At 39.5% G+C, this 16,270-nt stretch overlaps 1 protein-coding gene across 6 annotated transcripts in view; it reads left to right on the top strand.

The window, feature by feature from the left end:
• Positions 1–16,270, top strand: part of SLC26A5 (solute carrier family 26 member 5) — a 33,327-nt gene that overhangs the window by 505 nt on the left and 16,552 nt on the right. For 2 of the 6 annotated variants that reach the window (XM_015628844.3, XM_015628847.3), the window contains exons 2-4: positions 400–485; positions 11,191–11,404; positions 13,043–13,182. In XM_015628844.3, the coding sequence (XP_015484330.1) occupies positions 11,250–11,404; positions 13,043–13,182 (295 nt within the window). In that variant the 5' untranslated portion in view covers positions 400–485; positions 11,191–11,249. Of the gene's footprint in view, positions 1–76; positions 486–11,190; positions 11,405–13,042; positions 13,183–16,270 lie in introns of those variants that run through there. The other 4 variants (XM_015628842.3, XM_033514857.1, XM_033514856.1 and 1 more) reach the window with 4 other exon arrangements.

Below are 16,270 nucleotides of genomic sequence, written 5' to 3'. Positions count from 1 at the left end.
GGCCAGCGGCGAGCCGGGGGCAGAGCCGGGCCAGCGCCGCTCCGCGCCTCCCGCACCTCCCAACGGCTCTCGGGCAGCGGCGGTGCCCGCGCCGCTCGGTGCTGTAAAACACGCGCAGCACCCAAGGGGAAGCCGGAGGGAGGGGAAGAGATCAGTCATTTCCTCGTGTTGTGGCTGCACCCCTCCGACTGTAAGCTGCGGGCTGTCAGTTTAGGTCAGAGCGACTCTCCCAAGAAGTCTTGTAGCGACAAAAACTACCTGCTCTGCACTTCATTACTAGCTTCAGCCCAAAACCCGTCAAAACCTTTCCAAAGCCTCAATTAAACTGTTTCCCTGCAACCTTCTCATGCCCTCCCACTTTTCAGGCAAAGAGGAAGATTTTGCCTTTCCCTATGTCAGTGTTTTTCAGCTTCATGAGCTGTGGGAACGTTTTGAACTCCTTACAAGGGATCGGTGAAAGCAGCTAGGACAAGCCAGACAGAAAAGTAAGTAGGCTTAAATTTGCTATGCTCGTGCTCATGCTGCTATTGCAAAATTTTAAGTTGTCTGAACACTGAAATATGGTTGAAATCTGCTTTTGGATACTTCGAAATTTCAGAGGACCCAAGTGGCTGTTGCAACAGGCATTTAGGGATAGTCCAGTAGTAAGGAAAAGAAAAAACATTAGATTGCTGTCATTATTTCTGCAGATGAATCAGCAGAATATACATAATTCTTCATATCTATCACAGTTATACAGTTGTACAGCATTGGTTTTGATGTCAATGACTGACAACAAGGGTCTGGTCACTGGAATATTTTGGCTGAAGTTTTCTCAAAGGAAGACTAAATCTGAAAACAGACTTTCAAAATGTCTTACTAAATATGCAGTAACAGGTATTTTGGGTTAACAGGTGTCTTGTCTCTTCTATTACAGAATTTTCCTAAGTAGGATGCTGCTTTACTGCTGCTGTAGAAATAGAAAAACTAAGGTGATTTACTGTTTCAGAAGCAAGCACATGCAGGTGGTTTACACTGAATTAACTCTGTGGGGATCACCTCTTGACTTCATCAAGGGACAGTAATCACACTTTGGAACATGTGGTTTCTGACAGTCCTAAGCCTTCCCAAGACATGATAGATGTTTCAGTTCTGCATTTAGCATTATTTCCGAACTGAAGTGTTTTGTTAATAGTCTTGCACTGTATTGTGAAACACCTCTGAAATGTAGTGTGGAAAAGGTATAGGAAGAGAATGGAGTTTCACACATGCAGGGCTGCTGTTGGTAGCTGATAAAGCATATTAATTTGCAATAACATTTACTCCCTTATATAGGCTTGAGGATATTTAACTCATCAGTCTCATTCTAAAAGCTTCATTGCATTTAAAGCTTCATTGCATATATTTATGGGGGGAGTTGGGGCAATATTGAGTTGTATTCAGAATCAGATTTCAGTGAAGGAAAGCTCTAAGTCCAGTAAGAAACAAGCCTGCTGCTGCATCCATGCTTGGGTTCTAAACTAATTTCCTCTAAGTATTGTGTCTGGAGCTGATGTGCTTTTTCTGCTTATACTGTACAAAGTCTGTGTGCAGGGTAACAGTTAGCTTAAAGGCAGACGTAATTTTAAAAAATGCAAATGATTGAGCATGATCTAGGTGAAAGGCCTAGGAAATGGTGCTGTTTTTACCCTCTGGCACAAACTGAGCTCTGTTTTCTAAGCTGAATACTTACTAAAATGCTTTATTGGATTCAGCCATCAGATCTTACAACTTGGAGCACTGAACAGCCATTACATCTTGCCTTTTGTTTTGAATTTCTAGTCCATTACTGTGGTTCAAATCATACCTTTAGCACACAGTTTTTCATGGGTACAGTAGTCTGTCCCCAAAAATTCAATGTTTTTAGAGCTTAAATATTCCAAAACCACAAGGAAAGATGTTATTATTTAGAGTGATGCTAAAACTATAGAAAACAGGCACAGATTTAGCACATGGCTGTCACACTGTTGCTCTTTTGCTAATAACTTGAGAAAGAAGAACTGAACATATGTCTATCTGCTTTGACTGTTATAGTATAGACAGACCAGTATTATCTTGAGCTACTATTAATATGAATTGCAGCTGTAGGCTCCGTAAATGTAACCAAGACTTTTGTGCAGCCACTGAGTTGCCCAGAAAAGCACAGAGTCGTATGAGCTCCTCTGCCTCTCTTGGTCTCTGCCCAATGAACTGCTGACTGCAATTTCTTCTATTTTATTGCTGGTGTATTTTTTCTGTAAGAGCTGATTTTCTTAAGCTTTCTTTTCTGGTTTTTTTTTTCTATCTGATTGTTTCATAAGCTTTAACTTTTAGCACAAGAAAACCATGCTGAATCTAAAACTCTCAAGGTCTAATTAGCCTGTTGATTTCCCAGTTAATTTTAATGAATTAAACGCCATTGTTATTCAGATGTTTCTTTCCCTAGATCTGTTAGTCAGCAGAATGTTGTCCTGCTAGACAGTATTTCTTGATAGTCCTTGATAATATTTCATCATATGGCTACAAGACCTGCCATTGCTGTTATTTTCTAACCAGTTACCTATAGCTTTTTGCTTTTCAAAAATAAAAGCAGCAGCAAAGTGCGGGTCTGGTTGTTATTTACTGTGTGCTCAGGTAATGGGAAAGCTATACACAGACAATATCAAGTTTTTCCGCAAGTTTGAAGATATGGCTGTAAATTTGTGCAGGCAGTTGAATGAATTTTGCAAGTCAGTTGCATTGATAGGATTTAGATTTTTTTATTTATGATTAAAAGAGTACATATATGAAGCAATGGCCTGTGTAGGAGCTTGGACTAATCTTCTCAAAACATTGCATAAACTATTTATTTTGTTTTGTGCAGTAGCAAGCTGGGAAAACCTTCCATTTGACAAAGTACAGTGAGTTTGTCTTCCTGCGAGGTTTTTGACAATTATATTTTTACTGCCTGGGTAAAATCTTTCTTTTCTCCAGCCTTCACTGAAAACTTACTGCTTTTGCCCAGACAGGGGATCAGGTTTTACTGCTGTGCTTTGACTGTGGCATACCCTTTTGTATGTCCAATTCTATTTGTGTTCTTGTAGTATTGTGGGTTTTGGGGAGGGTGTGGGTTAGCTAATTAATAGATTTTAATCTGTTAATTGAAAATCTGAGGTTCTGACACATAGACTGGTCTAGAGCAAACATCAAATTGCTCCTTTTAGTTTATTTTATGGAAATTAGGTTCTGAGGCAGGGCTGAGATTTGGGAACTCCTCAGAAAACCTCTCATCTCATGTTGAATGGTGCTTTGAGCAACCTGGTCTTAGTGGAAGGTGTCTCTGCCCAAGGCAGGGGGCTGGAAATAGGTAGTCTTGAAGGTCCTTTCCACCATTCTGCCATTCTAAGGCAGAGACAGAATTTTCCAATCCAAATCAAAGATTGCTGCATGTCTGTTGTTTGAAACATCCTTGTTGAAGTTCAGTCTAGTAGGGACTGGTCAATTAAGCTCAATTAAGAATTGAACTGATTAAGGATTATAGAATTTCTACCTGGTTTTCATGGATTAGAAAAATGCATACCCCATGCAGAAGAAAACTTGGATTGCTACTCAGAGGTGCCCACAGGGAGCTGCCCATTCCTGTTCTCACAGGGCTCTGCTAAGATCAGGCAAATCTGAAGAGTCACTTCAGTAACAAAATGACAGATCTTTCACGGATGCAGGCAACTGTAATGTCTTTGCTAAATACTGAAGTTTTGCTGTTGCTTAACTTTATAGCATAACATGGTTTAAGTCTTTTCCCAGAGGAAGCTGTACCTGAGTTCATTTAACTCTTCAGCATGGTCAGTATCTAATCCTGCATATCCTACTTTACCAGGATCCTCCCCCAGCTTACAGCTTTGACATAACATTGCTTTCTAAGCCCTTGCAATTTCTTTCAGGTTTACTGTTTCTTTTTCTACTGTCTCTGGTTCATTGCATTTTTCTTCTTGGAATTTTGAGCTGTACTTGTTTTTTGCTTGTTTTCAGTTTTGTATTATATTATTCCAGCTAAATTTCTTGGCCAGTTTCATGTTTAAAATTTATATATATATGATTGTTTTGTGTGTTTCATTTATGCCTGTATAGCTGAACAGGTGACCTAAGTCTAACTACAGTAATAGTGAGTCTGATTTTTTTCTTCCTTGCTTTCTGGTGACATTTGTTTCTTTTGCATATATGTTCCTGAGAAAGAAAGGTTCTTGCAAGAAGAAATTATCAGAAGATTACTCAATGAACCTTTCTTCATTTCATTTGGTGATCCTCAGCCCAGATACCCTTCTTGCTCTTCCAGTTCCTTCATCAAGACACCCTGTTCTAGTGTAGCTGTTGCAGGAGTCTTTTCATGCAGGGTTGTTCTGCAAAACACACTTAAAGGGCCATTTGTGAAAGTTTTCACCTCCAAGAGGGTTGGTCTTTTTGTTTGTGCACTTAAGAACAGACATGAGGCTGTCTCACACTAAAATTTCATCAGCACAGAAGAAATATGAAGCCATAAGGTGGGCTGCAAATAAAGCAGAGGTTTGCTGTGAAACACTTATTTGAGAAACTTCTCTACGCTTTCTTTGCTCACAGTGGCTTTTTAAATATTTCAAGCAGAGGCAGTGTTGGCCTGTGTTGGCTGTGCACTTGTGGCTTTTAGGTGTAACCTTAGCATCAAAATGTTGAGGAAGGTTATTCCCACTGAGGTGGCACTCACCTTCAGATCATGAAGCAACATTCAAGTACATAGGAGACAGGAGAATGCTATTGTTTAGATAACATCTTAACCAAGCAACAGTTGTATAAATGGGGACAGGATCTATCATCAGTCATGGTCTGCTAATGTAGGATTTGGTTTGATACCTAGTGCAGAAAAAAACCACAGAAAATGTGTTTTAAAGTAGCTTCCAAGAATGAAATGTTAGCAGATCCTAATATGGATAAGGAAATTCTCAAAGCTATCCAGAAGAGAGTTGCAGCTTTGAGAAACAGTTAGCACTAGTACTTTCCCAGGGAGTGGCTGTCCTATGCTGAAGTTGTGTTGCCTTTCAGAAGCATCAGGAATTTCTTCAGGCAGGGCAGTGGCTGTAGCCTGTTTTGCAAAGGAACATACCCTTTCAGAATGTGTTAGAAAGAGAGCCTTGTAGAGGATACTTGGAGACTTTTCAAAACCTCATGTTACTTAAGTACTGTAGTTACTTTATGCCATATTTTCAGCAGTGAAAAGTAGAATAGAAATTGTAATCCCATTCTAAACTCTTTCTTCTTCCCTCTCTGCACCCCCGTCATTTCTTCCTCTGCCCACACGTTTTCACTATCCTTCGGTTTCCTCTGTGACTTGAGAGGTTTGCACTATAAACATGATGACTGAAATGATTTTAGTTATAAATAACAATCTTCTATTTTTTTTGTTGTTTATTTTTAACTTGATGCAGCACTTGAGAGGGTAATGATGTGTGTAAAGAGTTGATGAAGCAGATAGGGGAGAATTCTTCTGTTGGCTTCTCTGCAGAAGGAAGAGTGTATCATAGAATGAAGTAATTTCTTTCTGCACAGACATTTGTTTGCTTTCTGCATGTGCCACTTTGCCTGAAAAAATGAACCAGCTGCTGGAGGTCATTGGTGCACTGAGATCACAAGAAGTAAAGAGATTGTTCTGGTTTAGCTTGGTGTATGGATGATCTTGATTTATGTTATCTCCTCTGATCAACTGGAGCTTTATGATGAAAACTACTCCAGCAAAGTTTTTGGCAGTGGATTTTCTCTGGAAAATGAAGCTGGCTAATGATTACCTGTCTCTGAGGTGGTATATGCCCTTATCAGTTGGCTTGAGCACAACAAAGGGGTCATCAACCACAGTACCATTCTGATTAACTTACTGATTCCACTATCACCAGCTACTGCTTTTGGCAAAGGGAAAGAGGATGGCAGACTAGGATCCAAGGTCACTGAAGTTGCAAAAAGTGGTAATAAGAATGATCATATTGCCATGGGTTCTTATAGTCATCAATGTGTTTGCACTAGAAACAGAAGCCATCTCTGGTCTCCTTCCCTCTGAGGTATAAAAGTTCTGCTACTCAAAGTGCTCCAGGTGTTTATCTTATGTGGAATAGATTAAACAGATCAATCATCATACCAGGTTCCTAAAACATTCTGTTGATGAAAAAAAACATAAGATTGCTGGTTGATAAGACACTGTTAAGACACTAATGAATTCATTAGTCCATGGAGTAAACCTTTGGGGACTTAAGTATTTTTTGGCAAGAAACATGAAATATAAATTACCTCTTAACAGTTACATAATCTTATTATTTTTAAGTGTGTGTGTGTATATATATATGTCTAATTTGTTACCATTTTGAGAGAAGGATCCTTATGCTTGATGTTATTATTATGCTCTTTTCAGTGACTACGATAGGTTCACTAGAGAGAAATATATCACACTGAATTCAACAGCCTGAGGAAAGTGGGGCTGCTGCTGCTGCTCCATATCCCCAGATCCAAGCAGTACCAAGGCTGAAGATGTGTTTTCCATAAGCACACACACACAGGACACACATACACAGTGTACTTACATTTATCCATGGCAAGTCATGCATATGAGAGAGGCAACACTGACAGCTTCATCCCCTCTGCTCTCTCTAGCTAAGCAGGATGGAGGCCCAGTACTGAGACTATAGGTACATAATGCAGAGATACATCACACATCTGCAAGGTGGATCCCTCCAGCACACAGGCTCACAGTCTGTCTGGTAGCTCCTTCATCCCAATCTTCCCAGCTGAGCTGGACATACGAGCCCTCAACCTACTTTAGTTGTTGGTACAGACTATCATGTGCACATGTGTGACTGGCCAGGACTGCCCAGGACCCCTTCTGCTGCCCCTGAGTGTTCTTACTCTTAGAGATGAGCAGATGCTGTTCACACCCAGAGCTGGCAGGGACTTCCAGGGTCCCTAGGTGACCCTTGTATACTCTGGACTGGTGCCGCTGAGCTTCTGATAGGCTGACGGCTCATGTGGTGGCCCTGGCCACCCTATCCAGGTTCTCCATCCTGCTGTTCTAAGTAACACTCTAGGTGTGTGGAGAAGCTTTTATCATACAACTAAACACAGTTGTTTTACTAAACATTTTACCTTTCTAATGAATAGAGTGGAAATTTTGCCTGTCTAAAAGCTGCACAAAAATTAAAGGTCGTGATTTTTTTTTTCCCTGAAGGTTCACTACAGGAGTGCATTTCTTAGATTAGGACCTACACAAGGAAAATTTTGTTTGTTTATTAAGTTACTTCTAAATTTATGAAGGCTGAATTCATGAAGGCTTCCAGTTTAAAAAAATCTAGTTGTTAGTGGATTTAATGGGAGTAATGGAGGAGAAATGAGAATGATGGGAACAGTCCAATAAAACTAGAAGAACACATTCCTTATGACCCCACCCAGTCATTTTTCACCTTTGTGCTTATTTTAAAAACAACTTTGTACATGTCACTCAGGTTGAAAAATGGAAGGCCATAGGGCACTGGGGAATGAGTCCAGAGAGGAAAGAAAGAAATGAGCCATTATGTGGTTCCTAAAATCACCTGGTTTTGTGTCTTGGCTCTTCAGACACTAGGAACAGACCTTGCAGTAACTGCTTTTCAGAGTACATCATATTTTACATTGAGTGACAGTATCTCCACCAGCCCTTTGGCTGATGACAGTCACCTCTGTTTGTAAGCTTGAAGACAAAAAATATTCCATAGACTTTTTAGTTCATGATCAAACCTGGAATTCTCTAGCAGAGGACACACTTTAACACAGTACTAGTACTGTCCACCTGTGCTTTTCTGCTACTCAAAGCAATTTGTGCTTAGCTTCCAAAAGGGGTTTTGCTCTTTTAAGACAGGCAAGCCAATGGATTTGACTCCCCCATTTCCTTAGGTAGTTCAGGCACATTCAGGTTAGATACACGTTAGGAGCGAAAGTGCCTATGAAAGCTGCAAGAGTCACATGGTACACCAGTCCTAATGTCTCCAGCTTCTTGCTTTTTTCTCCACATAGTTGTATTTTGAATCTAAGGAACAACAGTCAAATCTCTGTCCGTATAAATTTTATGGTTGCACTCTGATTCATGTGATTTGGATCGAAAATTATTGTCCTCTACAAGAATCAGTGCAGATGGCTTGACAGACCTCCTTTATCAGCTAAGATTGGGAAGAGAAAGTGCTAATTTATTAGTGATAGCGTTATAAATTCATGTTTGCTTCACTTTTTTTTTTTTTTTTCTTTAACACCATCAATTTGATAATAGCAGTAAAGACATAAGGCCTTTATCAGTCAGATAAAGAACTGCCAATTCTTAAGTCTTTTGCATACAGGTTTTAACTACTTCAACTCAACTGTTATCTGGCTGATAAGATTAATGACAGGGTTTCTTACAGCTTTTTAACTTTATTCTTGCCATGAAGTTCAAAGGTTGGTGTTGCAACCACCAAAAGCAGTGTTACAAAGCAGTGTTCCAGTAACCACTATTGCCTTTCTCTTCCTCTGGATAAAGGTATATGAGTTTTCAGAAATCATAGCAGTAAGCATTCTTTTAATGAAAATGACAGTACCTTGCTTTTGTTCTTCAAGCATTCTGGGAGTGAAGGGTAAGGCTCAATTTCTGAGCCTTGGATAATTGTGTTGGCAGTTTGTTCTACAGCATACACTTGGAGAGACAGTCGAACCAGTCATGAAATGTTACTGTTTTGCTACTTAATGGACAATGTGTATCATCTCTTTTAAAGATAACCATCTCAGTCTTGCTCTCTGTATACTTTTGCAAGAGAGGTATGATATAAAAGATTTTAATAGTTACTTTATTATCTACATCTTAGTATTTTAGGTTGTCAGCAGGGAACGTGCTTAGGCAGGGCTGTTAAGATGAAGTTGGCGACATGACATGGAAAAAAAGAATGTGATACGTCCAGCAGTAGCTTTAGGTAGATTTAGGATCTCTTTTAATGACATGTGATTTGATTTCCATGTTCTTGTATCTCCTGAAGGTAAACATAAGATCCTATCATGTCCTCCCTCAAGTTACTTTACTTCTAGCTGGTTCTCACAATTCAGTGCAGTGTAACTTCCTTATTCTAACAGAATCAGAAACATTCAGTCTGCAGTTTAAAAACCTTCAGACTGAGTGACGGTGAAACTTGGGTTGTGACCTCTGGTAGTATTCCAAACTAACACTTGCCATGATCTGGATAACTGATTTAGAGTTGGGCCTTGTTCAGTTAATCAAATACACCATTTGAATAATTTATTTCACTATGAAAAACACAGGCAGGATGGAACTTCTTTTGTTCTGTAAATGCTTATAGTACCTGGAAGAGCTGGAGCATGTGTAGAGAACTGGAGATGTCCAGACCTCTCCAGGTCTAGATTTACATTACAAGGTCGTGTGGCTCTTCCATATATTAACCAATCTACCTGAAGCCAAAAAAACTCAAAGGTGGAAATTCAGGAGCTGAATTGTTTGGGGTTAGCAGGGCACTGTCTTGCATTGCAGTCCTTTGTAGCAGAAAGAAGGTAGGGTGCACGTTTTAAAACCTTGGCTAAAAATGTTTTCATGTTGCATTCTCATTTCATTGGAGAAGTTTGGCCAAAACCAAGTCATTGAACTGATTTGGTTTGTGTCTTTTGCATGCAGCTGCAGTTTTTGTTCTAATTTGAGTGGATTTTCTGTTTAGGACTGATTAAAATTGCTTCTTAATTTGTAGATAAAGCTAATGTTGCCAGAACACATAAATTAATTACTGGAAAAGATAGATTCTAGGTGAATAATGACATAAGGGATCATTATGGAATCCCAGAATTTTTGAGGCTTGAAGGGACTTCTGGGGATCATGGATCCTCAAGTAGGATCACCTTTATTTCATACAATAAAGCTGAAGTCAATATAGAGTGTGCAGTAAATAAAACATTACAATTTTAGTAAAAATATCCTTTTCTTGCTGACTAGGGAGAATATTGCTTATGAAATACTGAGAACTGAAGAGATGCTAGGCTCTGTCAGCTCTAGGAGACTACCAAGACCTGAGTGGAAAATTCCAGCACTTTCATCAGAGTGAAGGCATAGATAGCAATATTGGTATTTTTCCGGTGGTCTGACTGTATTTGCTGAATCAGAATGTTGGACCAATCATAGTTAGCTTTGTCTGAGTGTTTAGGTAGCAATTTGTTTAATGTCTGTGTGGTAACTGTTTCCCAGAAAAGTATTGATGTACAGCTAAAAACGGAACACCCCTGGGTTAGCACCCTTGGTTGAAGGCAAACACATGCTTAAGTGACTTGCTGGACTTGAGCCCAAGGCCTTGTTCATAATGATGGCTCTGTTTCCCACTGCACTCACGTCCTGTCATCAAATGTGGCACTAGCCAGCATCTCTGCCTAACAGCATAGCAGCCCTGTCACTGCTCAGAACTGGGAGTTGTGTTTCTTGCCTGGTATTTCTGAAAGCAGCAAACATGGGGCAATGGAGTAGCAGAGTGTCTTTTAAACATGTTAAGATGTTTGTGGCACTGAATCAGGCAGACAAATAGATCTCTACAAACCTTCTGGCTAGTTTTAAAACTGGGCATATCTCCCGATTCCTGTTTTAGTCAGTGCAGATTGAGAATAGTAGTAAGTGGCACATCCTTCAAAATAATAATTGTTTGAAAGTAGTGGATTGTGTATCCTTGAGATGCTGTTTGGATAAAAAGAAGCTTCTGAAGTAGAGGGGAAAGCAGGTGGATGGATGCAGGAAGCAACTGACAATCTGGAAGAAAGAAGTGTGTTTCTCAGTGTTAAAGTCAGAGTTCTGTCTTTTGAAAATGGATATGCCAGTTTGTGAGTAAGCAGGAAGTAACTCAGCAGTAAGGGAATCTCCCTCCTACATTGACACGTTCTTTAAAAACTGAGGGAAAATCTAGATAAGCATGAATACAACCTTCCAAGTTCATTTCAGCTCTTATTTACAAGGTAATTCATGCAAAAGCTTTCATTATACAAGAGAAGCATAAATTAATGGCTTGCATATACTGAAGACTGTGATTTATTTTCTTACTGCTGTTACAGACTAATTAGGCTGCAATCACAATTCTTGTCTCTTGCTTGTCAAAATACATTATTTGAAAGGAAATGCCAAATCTGAATTAAAAAGGAAACCAAACTTATTTTGTCTGCAACCAGGTTTTTTAGTGGAGCCCGTGGAACTGTTCTTCCTTCACTGCTACTCTGTGAGATCAGCTATGGAACATGCTCAAGAGCAAGAAGCAAGTCTTGAGCAAACCCAGATGTATTGTGTACAGAGACCAATATACAACCAGGAGCTTCTGCAAGGACAGCTGCACAGACGACAGAGAACCTCTCAGACTTTAGGGCAGAAGATTGCACATTCTTGTCGGTAGGGATTTTTGTCTTATCTTTGTTTCATTGGTTAGAAATATTATAATTCTTAATTGATTCATGCACTTAGCTGGTAATCTCTTCAAAGAAACCTATAAGATAAAGCCACTAATTCTATTTTGACTATTCAGCAAGACTGGGAAGGAGCTATGTATGTGTTTTTAATGTTAATGTATAACTATATTAGAAAATGTTGGATAAATCAGTTGAATTGCAATCAAAGTGCAAAAGGAAAATATGCAGCTTAGGAATGTGAAGTATTAGTCAAATCGCATGACATAAATTCATAAGACTCAGAAAAATATCTATTCTTTTTATGTGGAAATACTTATGGCCAAATTTGTGCTTCACATGATCATTTCACAGAAGAATGGAGAAGTGTGATAGCTGTGTAGAGTTCTAAATTATTAGTCTAATAAGAACTTACTAAAGGCATTCTCTAGCTTTTAATTAACTGCCTTGGAATCATCTGGTTAGATGTGAAATGTCTTTAGCTGTGCTCCATGATACCAGGGGATTTAAGTTCTAGCAAAGTTCTCATTAGCTTTGTGTTTATCCATGCTTCATTTGCAGAGTTTTTTTCCATTTCTTTCTCAAACCTTGTTCTGCAGGACAACAAAATTGCTTTTCTATAAAGTACTCCTGTTCACATAATTTGACATTAGGAGATTTGCTTTGGTTTATGGAATTACTTCAATGGTAAAGACACTTAATTCTACCTCAGAAAACTGAATCTGTCCTGAATTTAAAAAACTGGATCAAAACCCTCCTTCTTGTGATACAGTCTACTTAACCACAGAGAAGTGTGGATGACTTTCTCACTTGTAGCATCAAGCTTCTTCACTTTGCAATTCAGAAATGCTAATAAATCTCTGCAATTGTCTTGCAATTCCCCTATGCAGAAAAGCATTTATACAATCCCTGTGTTACATTTTTAGCCAAGGTTAAACTTACCACAGTATAATCAAGATACGATGCAAAGCACTACTGGATAGAGATATTGGTTTCCTGGCTCTATCATGAGTCATGGGTTTCAAAAGGTTAATAGCTCTGCTAAGAGCCACAAGGGTCAGTGCTGCTGGCTTCAGTGCCTTCCCTTTCCGGGTGAAGAAGGGTTATGCACTCAAATAGCCTGAAATGTCTATCAGTACTAGTAGTGATAGTAATTAGTACTGATTAAATTAATAAAAAAATCTAAAGCATAGTAATATATAACATTATGATCAAACCAGTATAAAGCACAGAACTAGTAAATGGGAAAAAGCACTGCAAAGTACTCTGATGAGTGAAAACCACTATCAGGAAGCAAGTTATGCTCAGGGGCTTTGTTACTAGGAGTGATCTCAGCAAAAGGTGTTGTATGACCACTCAATTGTGTATAGACTGGAAGTTTTACTTCCCACTGACCTCCAGGCTCACAAGACTTTTGTCTTGTTTGTGAATAGCACTAACATGTGATTAAGGGCTAAATTAACTGGAGGCATAGTTGTTTGTGCTTAAGCATGTCCAGAAATTACTGTCATCAGGAGTCTGAGCCTGCCTGTGAAGGAGCTATTTTCCTATATAGGGATGAAAAGAAGTTTTGCAACCTGTTTGTCCCCTAGTGTCTAACTGTCTTTCTGCTTTGTATTTCCAGTTGTTCTTCTAAGAAAGCCAAGTCCCATCTTTATAATTTCTTACCAATTTTAAAATGGCTTCCTCGTTACCCGGTAAAGGAATACTTATTGGGTGACATTATCTCAGGTATAAGCACTGGGATCATGCAGCTTCCTCAAGGTGAGTGTACCTCTGGTTATAATTCTCTCTGCTTTGCTTTTTCTGTATGTGCTTTTATGGTAGTGCTTGGCATCGTGAAACAGGTGCTCCTGAGAACAGGATGTGTATGTCAGGGCTCTGTGTGGAGATCAGCATGGATTCTGCAGACCAGCCCAGAATGATGATTCCCTTTAAAGTGCAAGTCAGTGATATGCACCAAACTCTGAGAGAAGCTCCCTCTCTAATCAGTATCCACAGTTCTCAGTGTCAGACTAGCTTTTCACAGTTTAAATGCATGTCTAAACATTTGCTGAATGCACCATATTATTTACTGATCTCATTGTTGTGAAAGTCATGGCATATTTCCTACAGAGGGTAGCAATATCTAACAGACATATAGACATTATGTTTGAGACACTAACTGGGACAAAGTAACCAAGCTAAATTTAACAAGAGAAGAACATGCAAGAATTCAAAGACTGATACCTAAGGCTAGAAGTCACCAGTTTACACTGGAACCATAGTAGTGGGCAGTGATTTACGTGGTGGAAATAATTCAAAAGTACCCTCTGTAACAAGACCTAAAATCTGTGGTAATTTCTATTAAATGACTTTTAATAGAAGTGTCACTGTAAATGGAGCCCATTCCTGAAGCAGGAGCAGGCTCTGGAAGTCAGAGAAATCCAGTGTTCACTATTCTGTTCACCTCTTGGTGAATGGACCAGTAGAATCCTTTGTTTTGCCCAGCACTTACTATTAGCAGTTTCAGAAGTGTTAGGAGGTTAGAAAGCAATAGCACTTCTAAGGAATATCATTAAGGGGTGCCCACTGCCCTGGGAATGGCAGCTTCACAACAGCTGCCACAGTCTCAGTAGATTTTCTGGAAAGTCTTGGAGTCAAGGAAATTCTTTGATTTGTGCAGAGCCCTGTCCATATGGTGATGTAATTAAGCATAAGTTTACTTCTGTGTTGACTTATTTCATATTTGCTCCTCACGTGTTCCACTTTAAGCTGAGGTAGGTCTGAAAAATTCATCTGTAAATCCAAGATTTTAATAGGTGGTAACCCATTAAAATAATTAACTACCCAAACTTAGTCTGTGCAGATCATTTCTTTATTTCCATATCTTCCTGGTTTTGTTGATTAAGGTTATTTTGTTGATTAAGGTTATTTTTTCTTCCACACATGGAAGCATCAACTTATCTTAAACTGATAGCTCATGTGGTTAACTCTCAGGCATATCTGTCATATATGAGACACAAATATTGCCAGTTGTATACTGAAATATAATTTATGTCATGACCTGAAGGAACACTAAAATTTAAGTGGGCAGCAGTGAACTTTATACTTAATTTTGTGACTCTCTTTTAAAGTAAACACTATTCATTTGGTGACTGTAAACATGCCCTTAAATTGCTCCTAATCTTTCCCTTTCTAAAAACACAAAAGTTGAACTTTCATTTTTCTGGAATGGATGTAATTATAGAAAGAATGAGTTCAAAGAAGCCTGGGAATTATTCCAGGCAGAATTACAATGACCATGGTGTTTAAGCCATGACCTCCTATCAAGCCAATATCTCTTTTATTTCCTTGGCACTGACAGTCTCTGAAAATGCCAGTACAAATGAAAGGGAATAAAAAGGTATTCAGATCAGGAACTTCACACAGACTCACCCTCCCAGTTTTGAACACTGATTTTCAGTTCTGGTTAGTTGTACTGTTAAGTTCATCATCATATTAAGGGCCAGGCTGTTACAACACAGGGTGTTGGCTGATGTCAGGAGAGGTACCCCTTGGGTGAGAGAAGATATGTGGGATGAGTTTCACAAGTACTTAATGAAATGCTCATTTGAGCAAGAGAATAAACAATACCATCAGTCCAATTTTGGTGAAAATATTAATTTTTGGTTAGGACTCAGATATTGCTTAGGGCTAGAACAAGGCTGTGTGAGTTACTACACTGCACAAGAGCACTTGAATGGCACACAAGGCCCCTTTGGTTTAGCTCTTTTTTTTTTTTTTTTTTTTTTGCAATGCGATGCTTTGTCTCCCAATTTAAATTATTAGGGAGAGGTGTTTTTGGGTATCACTGGCTCTCCATGGTGGGAGAACCATTGCTTCTGTTTGGAATTGGCACTGGCCCATTGAGATTTTTACCCCTCACTTGGACCAGTCTGCCCAAGTGTGGCAAGAACACACAGGTGTTACCAACCTGCACTTATGAGAGTGCAGAACCAAGCCAAGCCAGGATACAGTGTTTTCTCCTTGAGGCCCATTTGTTCTGTTCTGGTGTAAGTTCTCATTAACACAAGCTGTGTAGAGCTATTGTTTTGGCTGCAACTGCTTGGGACAGTTATGTGCCATATCACATGGTGTACATCACTTGCTTGTGAGCCTGGTCCCATGACAAGCACACCCTGAGTCACACAGAGGGTGGGAGATGTTCTTCCCTGGTGTTCCTCAGAGCTGTTCTCCCCACAGCTCCACAGCTGTGCTTGCCAGACCCAACTAGAGATAGGAATGATTTGGATTGCATTCCCCTGCCTGGAGCTGGACCAGACTTAATGACCAAAAGGACTTTGTTTCTGGGAAGAATACCAGGCTGTATAAACTCTGTGACCTTACAGATTGTCAGAAATCATTCTCTGCTTATTTTACATTTTGAAGCATGTTTTGTGGAAACATAAACTGTTACATCATCCCAGTTATTCTGGGGTGAGGGAGGAGGATAGTGTTTAGTCAGTTATAGGTTGCCATGAGCACCATGTCTGATCAGAGAAGGAAGAGAAAGTCAAATGTGTCCCCCTTGTTTTGAGGGTATTGGTGTTTCTAACCAGGTTCTTCTGCAGACAAAAACAAAAGTAACAAAAGGGATTTCTTGGCCATTAAGGAGTGCTTCCACCCACAAAGGCAAAACAGGTGCACAAGTGTGCACATGAACACAGACACCTGCAGTGACTATAATTAGGGGCTTTGGTTTCCTGACTCACCCCATCATGTTTCTAGGCACTGCTCTAGAGGATTATACATTTTCAAGACTATTCACTGAAAGATCTCCTGTTTTTTAAACTTGAGACAAGTCTAGATTTCCTATTAGGTGTGTTTAGTT

Source organism: Parus major, chromosome 1A, assembly GCF_001522545.3.
Source record: "Parus major isolate Abel chromosome 1A, Parus_major1.1, whole genome shotgun sequence".
NCBI classification, from domain to species: Eukaryota; Metazoa; Chordata; class Aves; order Passeriformes; family Paridae; genus Parus; species Parus major.
The sequence above is the reverse complement of the archived record's forward strand: the minus strand, read 5'-3'. Positions and strand labels throughout refer to the sequence as shown.